This window comes from Rhinolophus hipposideros, assembly GCF_964194185.1.
Source record: "Rhinolophus hipposideros genome assembly, chromosome: 13".
Classification (NCBI taxonomy): domain Eukaryota; kingdom Metazoa; phylum Chordata; class Mammalia; order Chiroptera; family Rhinolophidae; genus Rhinolophus; species Rhinolophus hipposideros.
This window is the reverse complement of record NC_138059.1, coordinates 50220607-50245688: the sequence shown is the minus strand read 5'-3', so window position 1 is coordinate 50245688 and position 25082 is coordinate 50220607. Positions and strand designations below refer to the sequence as shown.

At 36.8% G+C, this 25082-nt stretch overlaps 1 protein-coding gene across 1 annotated transcript; it reads right to left on the bottom strand.

The window, feature by feature from the left end:
* Positions 1 to 21685: 21685 nt before the first annotated feature.
* Positions 21686 to 22039, bottom strand: LOC308506635 (V-type proton ATPase subunit G 1-like; the record flags this gene model as incomplete). The annotated part of the gene is made up of 1 exon (XM_081070360.1): positions 21686 to 22039. The coding sequence occupies one exon, from the start codon at positions 22037 to 22039 to the stop codon at positions 21686 to 21688; it is 354 nt and encodes a 117-aa protein (XP_080926486.1).
* Positions 22040 to 25082: the final 3043 nt, after the last annotated feature.

Below are 25082 nucleotides of genomic sequence, written 5' to 3'. Positions count from 1 at the left end.
TGTACCTCAGTTTCACCTAACACTAGGACTCCAGCGTGAGGTTTGGTCTACATGCATAATTCATTTAACCAAGGGATCTGAACTACTATTTTTCAGTGAGTTGATTAGGACAGGTCATTACGACAAATTTTGAAGTCAGAATTAATTCTATTTGCTTTATGGATTATTCTTTTACTAATACTCTTGTTTTTTTTTCTTCTTCTAAGCATAGTTTTATAGTTATTATATATTGTGTATCATCTATGTGGCATTCATTATAGTAAATGCAAAAAAATATACAAAGGGAGATTATATACCAAAAGATACTTACAGGATATATAAACATATATATATATATATATATATATCAGTGTGTGAAATTTAAATACTCTCTAAATAATTGAAAATATTAAGAAATTGTTGTTGGTTTTTAAAGAGTACTCTTAATGTTTTTAAGTGGTCCAATTGAAACATTAGTGGATAAAATAGTAAATATTTAAATTTGTTTCAAAATATATAGAAGAGGCTGGGAGTAGATGGAAATGTGAATGGGTCGAGATTGGCCATGGTTTTGGACACTGAATAATGAATAAGTGGGCAATATGAGAACTCATTATAGTATTCAGTCTACTTTTGTGTATGTTTGAAATTACCCATGATTATACTTATTGGCGTCATCTTTGATACCTCTCTCTCCATTACTGCTCAAACTGCATGCCTTGCTAAATCCTATTGAATTTATCTCTAAATATTTCTCTGTAGACAACATGCACTTTTTTTCACCTCTGCAATCAGCAGCCTTGTGCAAGCTCACTTCATCCCACCGAACTGCTACGGTAGTCCCTAATTGGTCTATCAACATCAGTACCAACCCCTCAATCCATTCTTCCCATGGTAGGCAGAGTGAGCATTCAGAATGTAAGTCTGACCTTAGTACTTCCTGTTTAAAACTCTTCAGTGGATCCACATTATCCTTGAAATAAAGAAACAAAACAAAACACCTCACTAATATGGTCTACAAGGCTTAGCATATTTCGCCTCTTGTGTAGCTTTAGAGCAGCAAGCCCTCTCAGTTGTTTCTTTTTCCACCTTCTCAAATTAGGCTCCCTCACACCTCACAACTGCACTGGATTCTTGTAAAGGCATCTTTATCTTGCCAAATCATCTTACCACTCAGCAGGATTTCAGAGAGCTCTCTACTACTTCCTCGAATGCTTTATTCTGCAGCCTTCTGAGATATTGTACTATCCTGGTTTTTCTCCCATTCACTAGCCACTCCTTAGATTTCTCTTCTGGCTTGTCCATCTCTGCTTCATCTCTCAGTGTGGGAGTTCCCAAAATCTGATGCCTGGTATTCTTCTCTCCTCTCCTCTCTTCTTCTCACTTTTGCTATATTCCCTACTTTCCTCTAGCTACACTCTCTCCCTGGATGGTCTCATCCAAGCTCCAGGCTTTAAGTAACATCTATATGCTAAAGTCTCACAAATTTATATCTGTAGCTCTGACTTATTTTTGAGCTTCAAATCAGGCTCTCTGATTGTATTCTTGACATCAGCATTTGAATTTGTAATAAATGCCTCCAAGTTAATAGGTCGTATGTTCCACCCAATCTGTTCTCCCCATGCCAGCCTTCCCTCATCTCCGTTAATGATATGGCCATACATCCATCATTTCAGCCCAAAACCTAGACCTCAGATCTAATTCTTCTCTTTTTACTCATATTAAACATCCAACCTGTCTATGAGTCCTGACATCTGTATCTGCAAAGTGTATCCCAAATCCACACACTTCTTACAATCTCTTGTCATCCTAGTCCAAGCTACCACCATCCCTGGCCTGGATTACTACATCAGCCTCCTAGTTATTCTCCCTTGTTTCCACTCTTGCCTATCTACAGTCTAGTCTCTCAACAGCAAACAAATGAATCTACTTGGTATAAAATACTCAAATGCTTCACATTGCAATTAGAATAAAATAGAGGCTCTACTTCATTACCTAAAGATTCTATTTCATATGAGCTATATTTCCTCTCCATTTTTTTACCTTATTTATTTTGCTTCAATATTAACATTCTTTGAGTACTTCAAATATTTAAGACTTATTTCTACCACCAGGCCAATGCACAGAACTTATTCCTCTGCCTTTATACTTTTCCTCTGCCTAGTATACTTTTCACTCTTATCATCATGTGTTCTTTTCCTATAAGGAGCACTTTAGAATCTGCCTTCACCACTTAATAGTTGGCAACTGTAGCAGAGTGAAATGCACACTCTCTCTCTCTGACTCAGGCTAACAGATCCTGCTATAGATTTGCTAATTGACTAGAGGAATTCTTCTTGAGGCTTGAGTATTTTGCAAAAACACCTCCCTGTCAGGAGTATTTCATGAAAGAGGTGAGGAAATGTGTACAAAACAATGACTTTATCAAAGATTTACAGGAACCTCAGGACTGGACTCAGACTGACCAGAAACAAAGAGATTTGGAGATTTTGTGCTCTTCCTTGGATCCTACCACTTGCCCAATCCTGCCTCCCTTCCCTAGACATATAGGGTGCATGAAATTGGGGTGCTCTTAAGATGGATTTGAGAAAATATGGAGAGCTCCCATTTTCTCAGTTTGAACCTTCTTGATCTATAACCTTTTCTTACTCCATACTAATCTATTGAATATTGGCCTTTTTGAAGCACTAGGCACAGGAACCTTGTGATAGTTACACAATCTTGCATAAATTACTTAACCTTTTTGTACCTCAAGTTTTCCTTATCATAGGCTATTTTGAGGATTTAATGATTATATATGTATGTATATATATACATATATATATACATATATATGTATATATATATAAATTGTTTAGAATAGTGTCTTGATAATAGTAAGCATTTATTAAATATTTACTCTTGCTATTATTATTATTATTATATGAGGAAATTGACAAAAAGAAGATTAAATGACTCATCCAGAGTAACACATTTTGTTGGTGTTATACACAGAACTGAAACATTTGTCTTTCATCTCTATCAAAGTCACCATGTTATTTTTCAGGGAAGATTTGATGAGGACTACCTCTACATTGATGCTTTTTAATACACTTAAAATTAAAGCACTAGGAGCCTAGTGGTGGATTTTGCCCTTTTTCCATACATGTTCTGCTTGAAAATCATTTTAGGATACACATGAAAGTCTTTACGTTAGACAATGTTGTGTAATATGCTCATGTGAAAATCCAGGAAAGAGTAAATTCAGTCTAATACATACATTCTGTCAATGCATTGAAGCTTGGTTTCATAAAAAAAGTGTAAAACAAAATAAAATTGGGAGACTTCTGGTTTTCAGTCCAGCATGTAAAGAGCTTGTGAGTCATCATCACTCACATCTACTGAAAATTAATAACATTTCTTGGGTCCATTAGCAAACTGACTTTAGTGGGCAAATTGCCAGCCTGAAAACTGGAGAGATAGGAATGTAAATATAGGGAATCATGGCTGACAGGGAGCAGAGCAACCAACTGGAGTCAGCAACTGGTAAGAACACTTTAAAAAAATTGACTAATTGCTGAAGAATATGCATGGACTGGCTTGAGAAATAAAAGACTTTTGGGGCACTGGCTTAGGAAGCCCCACACTTGCATGAGTTTTATTTACAGGTCTTTACTATGAAGATCAGAGAAAAATTCCCTAGGGCTTTCTTCAGGGAGTAGAGAGAAAAAACAATTTTGAAATACATTCAGAGCTTCTATTCTCCTTAATAAAGGCCTGCCCTCAAGGGGAACTATTTACAAGAGCCTAACCCATGTGAGATAAATGAAATACCCAACCCCAGCTCACTCTAATCTTCAACATTGGAGAAGCTCCCTTTCCCCTCTAGACTTCCTGTTTCACCCAAGGCAGGTGTGGAAGGGAAGCTGAAAAATACTTGTGAAAGTCATAGCCCAGAGGCACAGGCTCACTAAAAGAGTGAGACCTAATCACAAGACTGTGGAAGGCTTCCCCTCCCTCTACACCTCACCACCACATCCATAAGGCTTTGTATAATAACAAGGGAATACAACTGAAAGAATTGCACATCTATTTAAGAAGAGGAAAATCAAAGGACAACAGGGAAGACAAAACAAGGGCACTAAAGGAAATATTAGCCTCTGACACCTACAGGTACAACAAACAGTAAACATTAGCATAACTCCTGGCCAGATGATCATAAAACTTCTCACTAAATGCTTACTAACAAAAATTCCTTTTATCTAATACATCATGTCTGGATTTTAACAACAATGACAACAACAAAAACAACAAAATTACAAGACATGTTAAAAGGCAAAATACACTCTGAAGAGATAAAACAAGCATCAGAACCAGCTTCAGTTATGGCAGATAGTTTGGAATTATTGGACTAGAAATTAAAAAAAAAAAAATAATTAATTTGTTGTCTTAGTATGTTTGGGCTGCTATAACAACCTTCCACAGACTGAGTGACTTAAACAATAGAAATTTATTTATTATAGTTATGGAGTTTGGAAATATAAGATAAGGGTGCAAGCAGGGCCTGGTTCTTGGTTAGAATCGTCTTCCTGGTTTACAGATGGACAGCTTCTCTATATATCCTCACATGGCAGACAAAGAGATCAGATCTCCCATGTCTATTCTTATAAGGGCACTAATCCCATTCAAGAGGGTTCCACCTTCATAACCTAATTATCTCCTAAAGGCCCCATTTAGAAATACCATCATATTGACTTTAATATATAAATTTTGAGGGACACACAAACATTTAGTACATAGCATTCCACTCTGGCCCCTTCAAAATCATGTCTTTCTCACATGCAAAATACATTCATTCCATCTTAACAGCCCCTAAAATGTTAACTCATTCCAACATGAACTGTAAAGTCTTAAGTCCAAAGTTTCATCTAAATATCATCTAAATCAGAAATGGGTGAGAATTGAGGCAATATTAGTCCTGAGGCACAACTTCTGTCTAGATGTGAATCTGTGAAATCAAGTTATGTGCATCCTAAATACAGTAGTGGGACACATATAAACATTCCCATTTCAAAAGGGAGAAATAGGAGAGAAAAAAGGGATGACTGCTTCCAAGTAAGTCCAAAATATAGCAAGGCGTACTCCATGAAATCATAAATCTCAAGAATAATCCTCTTTGGCCTTGATGTTCTGCAATCTTATCCACTGGGGCAGAAGTCCTGCCTTCTGGACCACTGGGGCAAAGGTTATGTCCCCATAGCTCTCATAGGTGGAAATTCTGCCTTTAGGGATCTTCCCAGCAGGGCAACTCACCCCCCCAAATTTCTCTATGGCCTGAAAACTACAATGCCAGGCAGCCCTACGCACAAACCTTTGTGTGGAGGCCAGCTGGCCTGTTGAAACCAAGGCAAGGAACCCTCTTTTGGAAACCCAAGAGTCAGCCCAGATGATCACTGAATTACCATGAGGGTCATCTTCACTTGTCTTAAAGACTAGTGTATGTTCACAGTCAAATAACTCTATGGTCCCATCCTCTAAAATCCAAGAAGTCTGACAGCCTTATATTATTCTGTCCCATTTACATCCCCTTCAGTTCAAACTGGCAGTGTTTCTTCCGGGGTTGCTGATTAGATGCCTCGTTCACCTCCACATCAATCTCCTTATAAAACGGTTGTCAGCCACACCTTTAGTGTTCTCTTCCAAACATCATGTTCTCTCTCTCTCTCTCTCTCTCTGTTTCTCTCTTTGTAATATGGACAGACTGAGAATTTTCCAAATCTTCAAGTTCTGGTTCCTTTTTGCAAACAATTCTGTCTTCAATCCATTTATGTCCTTGCGTTTTACTATAGCAGTCAAGAGCAACTTGAGAATACCTCATGAGACTATTTTTGGTAGACTCATCAGTAGACAGATATGGCCAAGGAAAGAATCAGTGAGCTTGAATATATGTTGATAAAAACTTCCCAATTTGAAATGCAAAGAGAAAAAGTAATCATTAAAATGGAACAGAATATCCAAGAACTGTAAGACAATGATAAAACATGTAACTTTTGCATAGTGGGGCTGCCAAGAAGAGAAAAATGGGAGAGAAAAAAGAAATATTTGAAGTGATAATAGCTGAGAGTTTTCCAAAATTAATGACGGACACCAAATTACAGATCCAGGAATCTCAAGAATGCCAAGCAGGAAATATACCTAAAAATCTACACCTAGGCATATTATATTCACTGCAGAAAAGACAAAGGGTAAATCTTCAAAGAAGCCAAAGGAAAAATTAACTTTAGAAGAAGCCAAAGGAAAAAATAGCTTTAGAAGAAGCCAAAGGAAAAAATAACATAGAAGAACAAAGATAAGAATTACATCAGCTTCTTCAGAAACCATACAAACAAGAAAGTGGAGAGGAATATCTAAACTATTAAAAGCAGAAAACCACCAAACTATAATTTTATATCCAGCAAAATTGTCCTTCACATAGGAAGAAGAAATAAAGACTTTTTCAGACAAACAAAAATTGATGTGATTTGTTTCCAATAAATCTGCCTTGCAAGAAACATTAAAATTTCTTCAATGCAAAGAAGTATTATATAGCTCAGGAACATGGGTCTTCATAAAAAAGGAACCACATTAGAGAAGGAATAGCTGAAGGTAAAATCTTTTATTTTTCTTATGCTCAATTGATCTAACATATAATTATTCAAAACAATACTAGCAACATGGTATTTGGTGACTATAGCTTATAGGTAAGTAAAATTTATGACAAAAATATTATAAAGAATGAGAGGGAGAAATTAAGTATATGTGAAAGTAGACTTAGATTAGTTGTAAATGTATATTGTAAACTCTAGGGAGCCATTAAAAATTTTCTTTGTAAAGAACCATAAATATTAGCAGAGAAGAGAAAATGGAATTATAGTGAAATATATAATTAAAATCAGATAAAACAGAAACGGAGTGGGAGACAAAAAGAAACAAACAAAAAAAAAAACAAGAGCAATGAATAGAAAACAGTTACAAATATGGCAGATATTAATCCAACTATATCAATAATCAGTTTAAATATGAGTGGTCTAAATATACCAGTTAAAAGACAAAAATTGTCAGAGTGGATAAGAAAAAAGATCCAATTATAAGTTTCTATAAGAAACTCATTTTAAACATAAAGGCATAGATAGATTTAAAAATAAAGGGGTGCAGAGTGGCATTAGCATTACTGTAGCACAAGACATTCCTCACTTTTTGTTCTCCCTTTCTTTCAACTACAAAAATTGGCATCCATCTATGAACAGAAGTGTCTCTGTGGGATTTGTGAGACCATACACTAAGAGACTCAGGATGAATCTTGCACACTGGTACATCAGGTAACAGGCAGATGAACTGTGGTGTCGTGAAACCTATAAAAACTGTGAGCTGATTCCAGTCTAGCAGGAGCTGCAGAACACTGAATTTGATGGTCACCTCTGTGAAAGTCCAGGTTTCCAGAGTGAAGTTTCAGCATGCCACTGGAGAAAAAAAATATATGTGTTTGGATGCATTGGAGTGGGTAAGAAAAGCTTGTCTTTGCGAGCATCACCCCATGCCCAAGGCAGCAAAACTTGGAAATAAACTAGATGGCTTGTAATTTTTCCCATGAAGGAAATGGAGAGCTGGTGAGTGAACACCTAGCTTCATGAGCTGTGTGGGACGCTGCCAAAGGGACTCATTTCTCTCTCATGGCATCCAGAGCATTAAAGAAGGGGCTCCATGATCGGGAGGAAGCAGTTAGGGAGAGTGCTATATAAGAACCTTGGAAGTCATTAAAGGGACCTAGTTCCTGATGACTACTTTCTGGACTCAGAAAATGTATTACCTGCAGGTCCCCCAACTGATCCACAGGCATCCCCAGTTCATTGAATGCCAAACTTCCTACCACTCTGCAGCTAGCTCCCTGTGCACACTCCTTAGTACAGCAGAGAGAGCAAGTTCTGGTAGATGGGAGCACAGGCGGAAGGCAGGTCAGGGTCTGCAGAGTAGAAACCACAAGATTGAGCTGTAGTGCCACATTCAGGAAAACATAGCAGAGGCTATCAGCAGCTGGCGTGGTAGTTTGTAGAATCCAGAAGAGACATACAAGTTTAAGAATTCTGCCATAAGTGAGGAGCAGGTGTATCTATACAAGGTCAGAGAAAGCCTCAGAATCCATAGCAGGACTGATGAAAGTTATTTCTTTCCTAAAGGCAGTTAGTAAAAATTGAAAAACGTGACTGCTACTTCAAATTTTAATACAACAATACAAAACTGCAAATAACATGAAAAATAAACAAACAAACACATCACAAAAGATCATGATAATCTTCCAAAAACAGAATCCAAAGTCATGGATATCTGAGATTTACTCCACCGCAAAATTCAAAATAATTGTTTTAAGAAACTTAATGAGCTACAAGAAAACACAGAAATAAAATAGAGCAAAATCAGGTAAACAATACACAATCAAAATTTAACAAAATCATTGAAATTTAACAAAGAGATAGAAATCATAAAAAAAATAATCAACAGAAATTCTGGAAGTGAACGATTCAATGAATAAAATGGGAAAAAAAAAACCAATAGAGAGCATTAACAGAAGAGTAGATCAAGTAGAAAGAAAAAATCAGTGAACTAGAGCATAGGAACTTTGAAATAACCCATTCTGAGTAGAAAAAAGAATGAAGAAGAGTGAAGAAAGCCTACACAATCTATAGAACACTATCAGCAAAATCAATATCTGAATCCTTGGAATTCCAGAAGGAAAAGAGAGGGTGAAAAGGAGAGAAAGCTTATTTGGAGAAGTAATATCTAAGAACTTCCCAAACCTGGGGAGAGAGTTGAACATCCCAGTCCATAAAGCTAATAGATCACCCATTGTTTTATTCTAAAATGACCTTAAAATAATAAAACTGACAAAACTCAAAGACAAATAATTTAACCAAGGGAGTAAAAGATATCTACACAGAAAATTACAAGCCACTGATGAAAGGAATTGAAAACACAAATAAATAGAAAGATATCCTGTGTTCATATACTGAAAAAAATTAATATTGTTAAAATATCTGTACTACCCAAAAGCCATCTATAAATTCAGTGCAATCCCTATCAAGATTCCAATGACATCTTCTACACAAGTGAAAAACAAAAATAATAAAGTGAATATGGAGCCACAAAACACTCTGAATAGTCAAAGCAATTCTGAATCAGGAGAACAAAGAGGAAAGTGTCACGCTTCTTGATTTCAAGATGTATTACAAAGATACAGCAATCGAAATAGCATGGTACTGGCATGAAAACAGACACATAGACCAGTGGAACAAAACTAAGGGCCCAGATATAAATCCACACATATATGGTCAACTAATATTTCACAAGGGAGCCAAGAATACTCAATGGAGAAAAGATAGTCTTTTCCATAGATGGTATTGGAAAAATTGGATAGTCACACATTAAGAGTGAAACTAGACCCCTATCTTACACCAATCACAAAAATTAACTCAAAATGGATTAAAGACTTAAATGTAAGACCTGAAACTATAAGAAAATATAGGGAAAATTTCCTGGACATAGATTTTTTTGCAATGAATTTTTGGATATGATGCCAACAGCACAAAGAACAAAAGAAAACAAACAAATAAATAAATAGCCATGTAGAACTACTTCAAACTAAAGAGCTTCTGCACATAAAATGAAAAGGTAATATATGGAATGGGAGAAAATATTTGCTAACCAAGTATCTGATAAGGGGTTAATATCCAAAATATATAAAACACTCATAAAAATCAATAATCAAAAAAGCAGATTAAAAATGGGCAGATGAACTGAATAAACATTTTTCTAAAGAAGAAATACAAATGGCCAACAGCTACATGAAAAGATGCTCTATATTATTAATCATTGGGGAAATACAGATCAAAACAAAAGTGAGATATTACCTCATCCCTGGTAGAATGACTATCACCAAATATACAAGAGATAATGAGTGTTGGTGCAGGTTGATAAAAGAGAACGCTTGTGCACTGTGGGTGAGAATGTAAATGATACAGACACAATGGGAAACAGAAGTACCATATGGTTCAACAATCCTATTTCCAGATATATATCCAAAGGAAATACAAAACAGGATATTGAAGAAATATCTGGACTACCATATTTATTATAGCATGATTTATAATAACCAAGATATGGAAACAATCTAAGGGTCCATCAACAAATGAAAAGATAAATATGTGGTATATATATATTGGAATATTATTTAACCATGAGAAAGAACAAAATCCTGCAATTTGAAACAAATATGGATGGACCTTAAGACTACTGTGCTAAGTGAAATAAGTCAAACAAAGAAAGTCAAGCACTGTGTTTTCTCATTTGTATGTGGACTGTGAAAAGGCTGACCTCAGAAACAGAGTAGAATGGTTGATTACCAAGAGCTGTGCCGTGGTGGAAATAGGGAGGTGTTGGTCAAAAAGTACAAACTTCCCGTTAGAATATGATTAAGTTCTGGTGATACATAATATTGTTATCTATAATCAATGGATCACAATACTTTATTATATACTTGAAAGTTGATAAGAGACTAAATCTTAAACAGTCTCACCACCAAAACAATATAGTCATAATGTGACATGACAGAGGTGTTAGCTAACACTATGTTGGTAATCATTTATATAAATATTTTATATATACAGAGGGTGCCAAAAAATGTATACCCATTTTAGAAAACAAAAAACTGTATTAAAATTCTAATATTCAATATATATTGACAATAAAAGATGAATACATGTCACTTTTGACTTCTGCAATTACAAGAGGTGTTCAAAGTGGTTATCATCAGCATAATTTTAACACAGTTTTTGTCCGGTCTCAAAATAATTATACATTTTTTTGGAACCCTCTGTGTGTGTGTGTGTGTGTGTGTGTGTGTTTGTGTGTGTGTGTATAATATATTATGAAATATATATATTTTATATATGTATATGTATAATCAACATCACAGACCTTTATGTTACAAAATGTTGTATGATAATTTTATTTCAATAAAGTTAGGGAAAATTTTTTGAATTGAAGTTTATTGGGGTGACAACTGTTAGTATATTTACGTCGATTTCAGGTGTAAAATTCGGTATTACATCATCTATAAATCCCATTGTGTGTTCACCAACCATAGTCAGTTCTCCTTACATCACCATATATATATTTGATCCCTTTTAACCTCATCCACCACCACCCTCACCCCTTAACCTCTGGTTAAACTATAGCCTGTGTCTATGAGATTTTGTTTCTCATTTGTTTGTCTTCTTTTTCTGTTGTTTTTGATTTACATACCACATATCAGTGAAATCATATGGTTCTCTGCTTTTTATGTCTGACTTATTTCGCTTAGCATTATAATCTCAAAATCCATCCATATTGTCACAAATGGTCCTATTTCATCTTTTCTTACTGCCAAATAGTATTTTATTGTGTATATATACCACAACTTCTTTATCCATTCATCTATCGAATGACATTTTGGTTGTTTCCATGTCTTGGCCACCATTAATAAGTTGCAATGAACATTGGAGCACACTTGTCTTTATGTATAAATGTTTTCAGATTTATTTTAGATACCCAGGAGAGGGATTGCTGGGTCATACGGTAATTCCATTCATAATTTTTTGAGGAACCTCCACACTAGCTTACATAATGGCTGCACCAGTCTGCATTCCCACGAAAAGTGTATGAGGATTCTTTTTTCTCCACAACCTCTCCAACACTTGTTACTATTTGTCTTGTTGATGAAACCCATTCTGACTGGGGTGAGGTGATATCTAATTGTGGTTTTCATTTGCATTTCTCTGATAATTACTGATGTTGAGCATTTTTTCATATGTCTATTTGCCATTTGTATGTCCTCTTTGGAGAAATGTATTTTCAGTTCCTCAGCCCATTTTTCAATTGGGTTGTTTGTTTTTTTTGTTGTTGAGTTGCGTGAGTCCCTTGTATATTTTGGATATTAGCCCCTTATCAGAGGCACTGTTTCCAAAAATCTTCTCCCATTCAGTTGGTTGCCTCTTTATTTTGTCGATAGTTTCTTTTGCTGTGCAGAAGCTTTGAAGGTTCATGTAGTCCCATTTGTTTATTTTAGCTTTTCCTTCCCGTGACTTTGGAGTCAAATTCATAAAATGCTCTTTGAAACCAAGGTCCATACGTTTGATACCTATGTTTTCTTCTATGCAGTTTATTGTGACAGGTCTTATGCTTAAGTCTTTGATCCATTTTGAATTGATTTTGGTACATGGTGACAGACAGCAGTCCAGGTTCATTCTTTTGCACATGGCTTTCCAATTGTGCCAGCACCATTTATTGAAGAGGCTGTCTTTTCTCCATTGTATGTTTTTGGCTTCCTTGTCAAAAGTTATCGGTCCATATTTATGTGTGTTTATTTCTGTGTTCTCAATTCTATTCCATTGGTCTATGTGTCTGTTTTTCTGCCAATATCATGCTGTGTGAATTATTGTTGCCCTGTAGTACAAGCTAAAGTCAGGGAGTGTGATACCTCCAGCATTGTTCTTTTTTCTTAAGATTGCTTTGTCTATTCGGGGTCTTTTGTGGTTCCAAACAAATCTGATGAGTTTTTGTTCTATTTCTTTACAAAATGCCATGGGATATTCATAGGGATCGCATTAAATCTGTATATTGCTTTGGGTAATATGGCCATTTTAACTATGTTTTTTTGATACTTTTTTTAAAAATATTTTTCTTATTAGTTTCAGGTGCACAAGACAAGGTAATACTTAGACGTTCATCATTTATATCCCTCACATTGTGTGGACCCATCACCCCCATGCACTATCCCTCTGACATCGCACCGAGCTATTACATTTCCACTGTCTATTCCTAATGCTGTACTCCGCTTCTTGTAAGTATACACACACACACACACACACACACACACACACACACACACACACACACACACATATATAAAATTATAGTTGGCATTCAATATTGTTCAGCTTCCGGTGTACAGTGCAGTGATCAGGCATCTACGTCATCCCTGAGGTGGTCTCCTAAATGGGACATGTGTCCATCGGATACCATACAAAATCTTTACAACATTATTGATTACGTTCCCCAAATTAATTGTCAAAACCCCGTGGCCATCTTATGGTTACCAACTATTTTCTAATCCCCTCACCTTCCCCCTTATCCCCACCCCCCTCGCCCATCTAGCAACTCTCAGTTTTTCCTCTTTGTCCCCCAAACTGTTTCTTATTTGTTCATTCACTTATTCTTTTCTTTAGATTCTGCACATAAGTGAGATCATATGGTATTTGTCTTTCTCTGTCTGACTTATTTCACTTAACATAACTTTCTCTAGGTCCATCCATGTTGTTGCAAATGGTAAGATTTCTTTCTTCTTTATGGCTGCATAATACTCCATTGTATAAATGTACCACAGTTTCTTAATCCAGTCATCTACCGATGGGCATTTCAGTTGTTTCCCATGTCTTGGCTATTGTGTATATTGCTGCAATAAACATAGGAGTGCATAAAGATTTTTGAATTGGAGTTTTGGGTTTCTCCGGATAGATACCTAGGAGTGGAATTACTGGATCATAGGGTAGTTCCATTTTCAGATTTTTGAGATACCTCCATACTGTGTCCATAGTGGCTGCACCAATCTGCAATCCCACCAACAGTGCACAAGTGTTGCCTTTTCTGCACATCCACGCCAGCACTTGTTGTTTGTTGATTTATTGGTGATAGCCATTTTGACTGGATGAGGTGGTATCTCATTGTGGAATTTACTTGCATTTCTCTGATGGTTAGTGAGTTTGAGCATTTCTTCATATGTCTGTTTGCCATCTGTATGTCCTTTTTAGAAAAATATCTCTTCATGTCCTCTGCCCATTTTTTATTGGGTTGTTTGTTTTTCTGGAGTTGAGTTGAGTGAATTTTTTTTATAAATTTGTGCTATTAACCCCTTATCAGATATATCAATGGGACATATCTTTTTCCATTCAGTAGGATCCCTTCATTTTAACTATGTTGATTCTTCCAATCCATGAGCAGAAATGTCTTTCCATTTCTTTGTGTTTTCTTCAATTTCTTTCAAAAATGTCTTATAATTTTCAGCATAAAGGTCTTTCACATCCTTGGTTAAGTTTATTCCTAGGTATTTTATTCTTTTTGCTGCAATTGCAAAAGGAATTGTTTTTTGTATTTATTTTTCTGAGATTTCATTGTTAGTATATAGGAATGCAATGGACTTTTCTACATTGATTTTGTAGCCAGCAACTTTACTGTATTTGTTGATTGTTTCTAATAGCTTTTTCGTGGAGTTTTTTTAGGATTTTCTATATATAGAATCATGTCATCTGCAAAGAGTGACAGTTTAACTTCATTCCCAATTTGGATTCCTTTTTTTTTTTTTTTTTAATTAATTTTATTGGGGTGACAATTGTTAGTAAATTTACATAGATTTCAGGTGTACAATTCTGTATTACATCATCTATAAATCCCATTGTGTGTTCACCACCCAGAGTCAGTTCTCCTTCCATCACCATATATTTGATCCCCTTTACCCTCATCCACCACCACCCTCACCCCTTAACCTCTGGTAACCACTAAATTATTGTCTGTGTCTATGAGTTTTTGTTTCTCATTTGTTTGTCTTGTTATTTTTGGTCTATATACCACATATCAGTGAAATCATAGGGTTCTCTGCTTTTTCTGTCTGACTTGTTTCACTTAGCATTATTCTCTCGAGATCCATCCATGTTGTCACAAATGTTCCTATATCATCTTTCCTTAACGCTGAATAGTATTCCATTGTGTATATGTACCACAACTTCTTTATCCATTCATCTATCGAAGGACATTTTGGTTGTTTCCATGTCTTGGCCACCGTAAACAAAGCTGCAATGAACATTGGCGTACACGTGTCTCTATAGAGAAATGCTTTTATATTTTTGGGGTAGATACCCAGGAGAGCGATTGCTGGGTCATATGGTAATTCTATTCGTAATTTCTTGAGGAACCTCCACACTGCCTTCCATAGCGGCTGCACCAGTCTGCATTCCCACCAACAGTGTATGAGAGTTCCTTTTTCTCCACAGCCTCTCCAACACTTGTTACTATTTGTTTTGTTGATGAAAGCCATTCTGACTGGGGTGAGGTGATATCTCATTGTGGTTTTCATTTGCATTTGTCTGATGATTAGCGATGTTGAGCAGTTTTTCATATGTCTATTTGCCATTTGTATATCCTCTTTGGAGAAATGTCTCTTCAGGTCCTCTGTCCATTTTTCAATTGGGTTGTTTGTTTTTTTGTTGTTGAGTTTCATGAGTTCCTTGTATATTTTGGATATTAGCCCCTTATCAGAGGAACTGTTTGCGAAAATCTTCTCCCATTCAGTTGGTTGCCTCATTATTTTGTCAATAGTTTCTTTTGCTGTGCAGAAGCTTTTCAGTTTCATATAATCCCATTTGTTTATTTTAGTTTTTACTTCCATTGCCTTTGGAGTCAAATTCATAAAATGCTCTTTGAACCCAAGGTCCATAAGTTTAGTACCTATGTTTTCTTCAATGCAGTTTATTGTGTCAGGTCTTATGCTTAAGTCTTTGATCCATTTTGAATTAATTTTGGTACATGGTGACAGGTAGCAGTCCAGTTTCATTCTTTTGCACGTAGCTATCCAATTCTGCCAGCACCATTTATTGAAGAGGCTGTCTTTCGTCCATTGTATGTTTTTAGCTTCTTTGTCAAAAATCATCTGTCCATATTTATGTGGTTTTATTTCTGGGTTCTCAATTCTATTCCATTGGTCTATGTGTCTGTTTTTCCGCCAATACCAAGCTGTTTTGATTATTGTAGCCTGTAGTACAAGGAAAAATCAGGGAGTGTGATACCTCCCGTATTGTTCTTTTTTTTTAATATTGCTTTGGCTGTTCGGGGTCTTTTGTGGTTCCAAACAAATCTGATGATTTTTTGTTCTATTTCTTTAAAAAATGCCATTGGGATTTTGATGGGGATTGCATTAAATCTGTATATGGCTTTGGGTAATATGGCCATTTTAACTATGTTGATTCTTCCAATCCATGAGCACGGAATGTCTTTCCATTTCTTTGTGTCTTCTTCAATTTCTTTCAAAAATGTCTTATAGTTTTCAGCATATAAATCCTTCACATCCTTGGTTAAGTTTATTCCTAGGTATTTTATTCTTTTTGCTGCAATTGCAAAAGGAATTGTTTTTTCTATCTCTTTTTCTGAGATTTCATTGTTGGTATATAGGAAAGCAATGGACTTTTGTACGTTGATTTTGTAGCCAGCAACTTTACTATATTCATTGATTGTTTCTAATAGCTTTTTGGTGGAGTCTTTAGGGTTTTCTATGTATAGCATCATGTCATCTGCAAAGAGTGACAATTTAACTTCTTCATTCCCAATTTGGATGCCTTTTATTTCTTTCTCTTGCCTGATAGCTCTGGCCAGGACTTCCAACACTATGTTGAAAAGCAGAGGTGATAGGGGACAACCTTGTCGTGTTCCTGAACGTAGAGCAAAGGACTTCAGCTTTTCACCATTAATTATGAGGTTAGCTGAGGGCTTGTCGTATATGGCCTTTATTATGTTGAGGTATTTTCCTTCTATACCAATTTTAGTAAGTGTTTTAATCATAAATGGATGTTGTATCTTATCAAATGCCTTTTCTGCATCAATTGATAGAATCATATGATTTTTGTCCTTTATTTTGTTTATGTGATGTATCACATTGATGGATTTGCGAATGTTGAACCATCCTTGTGCCCCGGGGATGAACCCCACTTGGTCGTGATGAATAATCTTTTTAATGCATTGTTGTATTCGATTTGCTAGAATTTTGTTTAGGATTTTAGCATCTGTATTCATCAGAGATATAGGTCTGTAGTTTTCTTTTTTTGTGTTGTCCTTACCAGGTTTTGGTATCAGGGTAATGTTGGCCTCATAAAATGAGTTAGGGAGTACTGACTCTTCTTCAATTTTTTGGAAGAGTTTGAGCAGGATTGGTATTAGATCCTCTTTGAAGGTTTGGTAGAATTCACTGGTGAAGCCATCTGGTCCAGGACTTTTGATTTTGGGAAGGTTTTTGATGACTGATTCAATTTCCTTACTGGTGATCGGCCTGTTAAGATTTTCCAGTTCTTCCTGATTCAGCCTTGGAAGGCTATATGTTTCTAAGAACTTGTCCATTTCTTCTAAGTTATTAAATTTGGTGGCATATAGTCCTTCATAGTATTCTTGGATAATCCTTTGTATTTCTGTGGTGTCCGTGATAACTTCCCCTTTTTCATTTCTGATTTTGTTAATTAGTGTCTTCTCTCTTTTTATCTTAGTGAGTCTAGCCAAGGGTTTGTCGATTTTGTTAATCTTTTCAAAGAACCAGCTTTTTGTCACATTAATTTTTTCTATTGTCTTTTTGTTCTCTATTTCATTTAGTTCTGCTCTGATTTTTGTTATTTCCTTTCTTCTGCTGACCATGGGTTTCGCTTGTTCTTCTTTTTCTAGTTTTTTAAGGTGTAACATGAGGTTATTTATTTGGGATTTTTCTTGTTTCTTGAGATAGGCCTGTAATGACATAAATTTCCCTCTTAAAACTGCTTTCGCGGCATCCCAAAAATTTTGGTAAGATGTATTTTCATTGTCATTTGTTTCTATGTATCTTTTGAGCTCTCCTCTAATTTCTTCTTTGACCCAGCCGTTCTTTAAAAGTATGTTGTTTAATCTCCATGTACTTGTGTTTTTTCCTGCTTTCTTTTTGCAGTTGATATCCAATTTCAAAGCTTTGTGATCAGAGAATATGCTTGGTATGATTTCAATCTTCTTAAATTTGCTGAGGCTGATTTTGTGTCCCAATATATGGTCTATCCTTGAGAATGTTCCATGTACACTAGAAAAGAATGTATAGTCTGATGTTTTAGGATGAAGTGCTCTATATATGTCAATTATGTCCAATTCCTCTAATGTGTCATTTAGGGCTGCGATTTCGTTATTTATCTTCTGTTTGGATGATCTATCCATAGCTGTCAATGATGTATTTAAGTCCCCTAGTATAATTGTGTTTTGGTCAATTTCTCCCTTTAGTTCTGTTAGTAGTTGCTTGGTATATTTCGGTGCTCCCTGATTGGGGGCATAAATATTGATGACTGTTATGTCTTCTTGTTGTATAGTCCCCTTTACCATTATGTAATGTCCATCTTTGTCTCTTGTTATCTTTTTCACCCTGAAGTCTGTTTAATCGGAAATCATTATGGCTACACCTGATTTTTTCTGGGTACCATTTGCTTGAAGTGTCAATTTCCACCCTTTCACTTTGAGTCTATGCTTGTCCTTGTAGCTGAGATGTGTCTCTTGTAGGCAGTATATGGTTGGGTTTAGTTTTTTGATCCAATCTGCTACTCTGTGTCTCTTTATTGGTGAGTTCAGTCCATTTACATTTAGGGTGATTATTGATATGTGAGGATTTCCTGTCATTCTGTCTTTAGTTTTCTGGTAAGAGTGTGTCTCCATTGTTTCTTTGCCTTTTTGTTGTTGTCTGTTATTTCTGTGTGGTAGTATTCTATGATCTTTCCCTCTGTTTCTTCTTTTATTACAGTATATATTTCAGATTTGGATGTTTTTTGAGTGGTTACCCTTGAGTTTATGTAAAAGAAAGTTTGATATTTAGAGTATTCCAGTTTCTTCAGTACGCTTACTTTCTCTATTCCCATATTCCAGTTCAGACCTTTACGCTCCCCCTTTATATGTTTCGGTTGCCACAAGTTGTCCCTGTTGATGGTGGTCTAATAGCCTCCTTTAGTATTTCTTGTAGTGCAGGTCGTGTATTAGAAAATTCCCTCAGCTTCTGGATGTCTGGAAAGGTCTTTATTCCTCCTTCATATCTAAAGGAGATCTTTGCTGGATATATTATTCTTGGCTCATGATTTCTCTCTTTCAATAGTTTGAATATTTGGTTCCATTCCCTCCTAGCTTGTAGAGTTTCTGCTGAAAAATCTGATGATAATCTCATGGGCTTTCCTTTGTAAGTTACCGTCTTCTTTTCCCTGGCTGCCTTGAGGATTCTTTCTTTATCATTGATTTTAGACAGCTTCAATACAATGTGCCTTGGTGAAGGCCTGTTGGGATTGAGGTAATTAGGTGTTCTATTTGCTTCTTGGATTCGAGGATCCAGTTCTGTCCACAAGTTTGGGAAGTTCTCATCGACGATTTGTTTGAATATATTCTCTGTTCCCTTCCCTCTTTCTTCTCCTTCTGGTATGCCCATTATTCTTATATTGCTCTTTCTGATGGAGTCAGAAAGTTCTTGTAGAGTTCTTTCATTTCTTTTAAGTCTCAAGTCTCTTTCTTCTTCCCTCTGTGTAAATTCCAGGTTCCTATCTTCGATGTCACTGATTCTTTCCTCCATCTGGTCAACTCTACTACCTAAGCTGGATATTTTATTGTTAATTTCTTCTATTGAGTTCTTAATCTCCAGAAATTCTATTTGGTTCTTTTTCAAGATTTCAATCTCTTTTGTAAAATGCTCATGGTGTTCTTTGATTGTGTTTCTGAGTTCATTAAACTGCCTTTCTGTGTTTTCTTGCATCTCGTTCAGTTTTTTCACAATTGCGATCTTGAATTCTCTGTCATTTAAATCACAAAGGTCCATATCTCTAAGTTCCTTTTCTGGAGACTTTTCACTTTCTTTCTGAGCTATCTTGTTCCCTTGGTTATTCATGGCAATCACTGATTTACTATTTCTCTTCCTAGACATCTACAGGAGTGTCTTCTGCAACAGGTTGATAGGTATGCGAAGAGCTTTTGGAGTTCCAAAGCTCTTTCTGCACCAGATTCAGAGACCATTTGTTTCAGCAGTTCTGTTTACTCCTGCAGGGATCCGCCCAGATAGGTGGGGCCAGGGGCGGGGTGAGTTGTGAGAGGTGGCCCAGAGCAATGGCGGCGACCACCACCACAGCCAGTCCTGCTTCCACAGCTCCCTCCCCTTTGCCGGAACTAGTTGAGCTGCGAATCTGTGTCTGCGGTCCACAGTTCTCAGAGCAGCAAATATTCTGTCCTTTGATCCGACACTGCTACTTTATCGCTTCTAGCACCGGGCAGGTGGGGGCGGGGCGAGCTCTGGGAGGGTAGGGAGAGGGTGGCTAGTTTCCGTTCCTAAGGCTTCCGTTCTCCGCTCGGCAGTGAGGGCTTAAACTACCGATTTCAGCCCTCTTCCCTCAGTCTTTGCTCCGAGGTCTGCCTTGAGCCAGCGTTGGGTTCAGCGGTTTTGTATGCTGCCCCCTCAGCCCTGTGGGCCGTAAGCGGAGCCCTAGCAGTCCGAGTCCTTCCCTCTCCCGCAACGGCGGTAGTTCCGGGAGCAGCGGGCTCCTAGCACTGAGCTAGGTCTGTGTCCTGCGCCCGCGCGGCTCCGTCTCCGCACTTCTCCTCTCCCTCCTCCCCCGCTCGCGCGATTCACCCACCTGGAGGTGAATTCAGTAGTCGGCCTCTTCGTCTTGCCTGTCTGCTGTGCACGGAGTCCTTTGTGGAGTTATTGTTGTCCGATTCGTTGTAAATTCCAGGGGAGCGTTACAGAGGCTCACCTCACGCCGCCATTTTTTTTTCTATATCCCAATTTGGATTCCTTTTATTTCTTTCTCTTGCCTGATTGCTCTGGCAAGGACTTCCAACACTATGTTGAAAAACAGAGATGATAGGGGACAGCCTTGTCGTGTTCCTGAACGTAGAGCAAAGTGCTTCTGTTTTTCACCATTAATTATTAGATTAGCTGAGGGGTGTCATATATGGCCTTTATTATGCTACAGTATTTTGCTTCCATACCTATTTTTTAAGTGTTTTAATCACAAATGGATGTTGTATCTTGTCAAATGCTTTTTCTGCATCAATTGATATAATCATATGTTTTTTGTCATGTATTTTGTTTATGTGATGTATCACATTGAGGGATTTGCGTATGTTGAACCATCCTTGTGCCCCTGTGATGAATCTCACTTAGTGGTGATGAATAATCTTTAATGCATTGTTGCATTTGATTTTCTAGAATTTTGTTTAGGATTTTTGCGTCTGTATTCATCAGTGAGGGGGGGGAAATGCGTGACAAAATCATTTACTTTTAAAAGATTATCAGTACAGCAAGTTAGAACAAGTAACAAGTTTTTGAATCTTATCATCTAGTATTTTGGATTAAGAACTACTAGAAACCACCCAAACAATTATACTAGTATTCATTGTTCTAACCCTCCAAAAAGGACTATTTAAGGCTGGCTGCTGCTTTATACACATTACAAATAACTATTTACTACTTTTTCATAGATAAAGCCCCTGACCTTCAAGAAAGCTTTAGGGGAAAAAACATTTAATCCCTTTCTTTCTTAAAAAGTTTGGTTTTTTACTACATCTAAGAAAGAAAAAGTCAGTGTTGATATACATATGTTGCTTGAGCTAAAAGGCATCGGAAAACAGACAACCCTTAAATTTCTAAGAAACATGAGGTAAAAAGATGAAATCTTTGGATAAGCTCTAAGTTCATACAAAGAAGCTAGGTTTGCTATTCTCCAAAAAGTAAAAGGACCTAGTATACAATAAACAAAAATAATTTAATGCCTTTCACAAGAATATAACTCAAGCTTTGCTAAAGCTTCATATTCCATGGAGGTGTCTAAACGCCAATTCATGGAATAGGTACTTCTTTCTTCTTTGCTTATCCATTTATGCGGTAGTTTTCATGGGTCTCTGGCCGGATGTCACAGACAAAGGCCAAGAGGTTATCCAGGACTTCATCCCTGGTCTGCTGGAAGTAGGTCTGCAGGATGGTCATCTTCTCTTGGGTGTCCTTCTCCACTTCAGTGCTGCAACTGCCCTGAGATCCCAGGGCCGCAGCTTCCTTGGCCTTGAACTCCTTCTCCCTCTGCAGATAGTACTGTTCAATTTCAGCCTGAGCCTCTTTGGCCTGCTTCAGCCTCCGGTTCTTTAGCTTGCGGGCCTCCGACACCTTCTCAGCATCCCGCTTCTCGGCCTGCAGCAGCTGCTGAATACCCTGCGACTGACTGGCCATGGCGGTGAGGATTCTGAGGCCGAGGTGATCGGCCTAAATCCGCTTGATGGCTCGGTTGGTCAGCTGATCCAGCCGCCCACGATCGATGGGCGCCTGCGCCACAGCCCAGTATTAGATCCTCTTTGAATGTTTGGTAGAATCCACTAGTGAAGCCAACTGGTTCCGGAATTTTGCTATTAGCAAGGTTTTGGATGACTGATTCAATTTCATTACTGGTGATCAGTCTGTTCAGATTTTCCAGTTATTCATGGTTCAGTCTAGTAAGGCTATATGTTTCTAAGAACTTGTCCATTTCTTGTAGGTTATTGAATTTGGTGGCATATAGTCCTTCAGTAGTATTTTTGGATGATCCTGTGTATGTCTGTGGCATCGGTGATAACTTCCCCTTTTTTATCTCTTATTTTGTTTATTAGTGTCTTCTTGCTTTTACCTTAGTGAGTCTAGCCAAGGGTTTGTCAATTTTGTAAATCTTTTCAAAGAACCAGCTCTTTGTGACATTATTTTTTTTTGTTGTCTTTTTGTTCTCTATCTTACTTAGTTCTCCTCTGATTTTTATTATTTTCTTTCGTCTGCTGACGTTGGGTTTCATTTGTTCTTCTTTTTCTAGTTCTTTAAGGTGTAATGTGAGGTTATTTATTTGGGATTCTTCTTGTTTCTTGAGATAGGCCTGCATTGATATAAATTTCTCTCTTAAAATGGCATTTGCTGCATCCCAAAAATTTAGATAGGATGTATTTTCATTCTCATTTGTTTCTATGTATATTTTGATTTCTTCTCTAATTTCTTCTTTGACCCTGTAGTTCTATAAAAGCATGTTCTTTAATCTCCATGTGTTTGTGGTTTTTCCTGCTTTCTTTTTGCAGTTGATATTCAATTTCAAAGCCTTGTGATCAGAGAATATGCTTGGTATGATTTCAATCTACTTAAATTTGCTGAGGTTAGTTTTATGTCCCAATATATAGTCTATCCTTGAGAATGTTTCATGTACACTAGAAAAAAAAATGTATAGTCTGATGTTTTAGGATGAAGTGCTCTATATATGTCAATTATGTCCATTTTATCTAATGTGTCATTTAGGGCTACTATTTCGTTATTTATTTTCTTTTTGGATGGTCTATCCATAGCTGTCAATGATGTATTTTGGTCCCCTAGTATAATTGTGTTTTGGTCAATTTCTCCCTTTAGTTCTGTTAGTAGTTGCTTGGTATATTTCTGTACTCCCTGATTGGGGGCATAAATATTGATGACTGTTATGTCTTCTTGTTTTATAGTCCCCTTTACCATTATAAAATGTCCATCTTTGTCTCTTGTTATCTTTTTCACCCTGAAGTCTGTTTCATCTGATATCATTATGGCTACACCTGATTTTCTCTGGATACCATTTACTTGGAGTGTCAATTTCCACCCTTTTACTTTGAGTCTATGCTTGCCCTTGTAACTGAGATTTGTCCCTTGGAGACAACATATGGTTAGGTTTAGTATTTTGATCCAATCTACTACTCTGTGACTTTTTATTGGTGAGTTCAGTCCTTTTACATTTAGGGTGATTATTGATATGTGAGGATTTTCTATCATTCTTTCTTTAGTTTTCTGGTAAGAGTGTGTCTCCATTGTTTCTTTGCCTTTTTGTTGCTGTCTGTTGATTCTGTGTGGTGGTATTCTATGATGTTTCCCTCTGTTTCTTCTTTTATTACAGTATATATTCAGTTCTGGATATTTTTTGAGTGGTTACCCTTAAGTTTATGTAAAAGAAAGTTTGATATTTAGAGTATTCCATCTTCTTCAGCATACTTACTTTCTCCATCCCCATATTCAGTTCAAGCCTTTACTGTCCCTTTTGTTCTGTTTTGGTTGTCGCACATTGTCCCTGGTGATGGTGAGCGAACAGACTCCTTTAGTATTTCTTGTAGTGCAGGTTGTGTATTAGAAAATTCTCTCAGTTTCTGTATTTCTGGAAAGGTCTTTATTCCTCCTTCATATGTAAAGGATATCTTTGCTCGGTATATTGTTCTTGGCTCATAATTTCTCTCTTTCAATAGTTTGAATATTTGGTTCCACTCCCTCCTGGCTTGTAGAGTTTCTAGTAAGAAATCTGATGATAATCTAATGGGCTTTTCTTTGTAGGTTACTATCTTCTTTTCCCTGGCTCCCTTGAAGTTTCTTTCTTTGTCATTGACTTTTTGACAGCTTCAGTACAATGTGCCTGGGAGAAGGCCTGCTGGGATTGAAGTAATTAGGTGTTCTATTTGCTTTTTGGATTCAAGGATCCAGTTCTTTCCACAAATTTGGGAGGTTCTGATCGACTATTTTTTTGAATATACTCAGTGTTCCCTTCTCTCTTTCTTTTCCTTCTGGTATGCCCATTATTCTTATATTGCTCTTTCTGATGGAGTCAGAAAGTTCTTGTAGAATTCTTTTATTTCTTTTAAGTCTCAAGTCTCTTTCTTCTTCCATCTGTGTAATTTCCAGGTTTCTATTTTCGATGTCATTGATTCTTTCCTCCATCTGGTCAACTCTACTACCTAAGCTGGCTATTTCATTTTTCATTTCTTCTATTGAGTTCTTAACCTCCAGAAATTCCATTTGGTTCTTTTTTTAAATTTCAATCTCTTTTGTAAAATGCTCATGTTGTTCTTTGATTGCGTTTCTGAGTTCATTAAATTGCCTTTCTGTGTTTTCTTTCATCTCGTTGAGTTTTTTCTGAACTGCAATCTTGAATTCTCTGTCATTTAGGTCACACATTTCCATATCTTTAAGTTTTTTTTTTCTGGAGACTTTTCACTTTCTTTCTGAGCTGTCTTGTTGCCTTGGTTATTCATGGCAATTACTGATTTATTATTTCTCTAGTTAGCGCGATTCTCCCACCTTAGGTGAATTCAGTAGTGGGCCTCTTCGTCTTGCCTGTCTGCTGTGCAGGGCGTCCTTTGTGGAGTTATTGTTGTCCGATTAGTTGTAAATTCCAGGAGAGCTTTACAGAGGCTCACCTCATGCCGCCATTTTGATGATGTCTCCAACTACGGACTTTAGTTAATAATTTGCCATT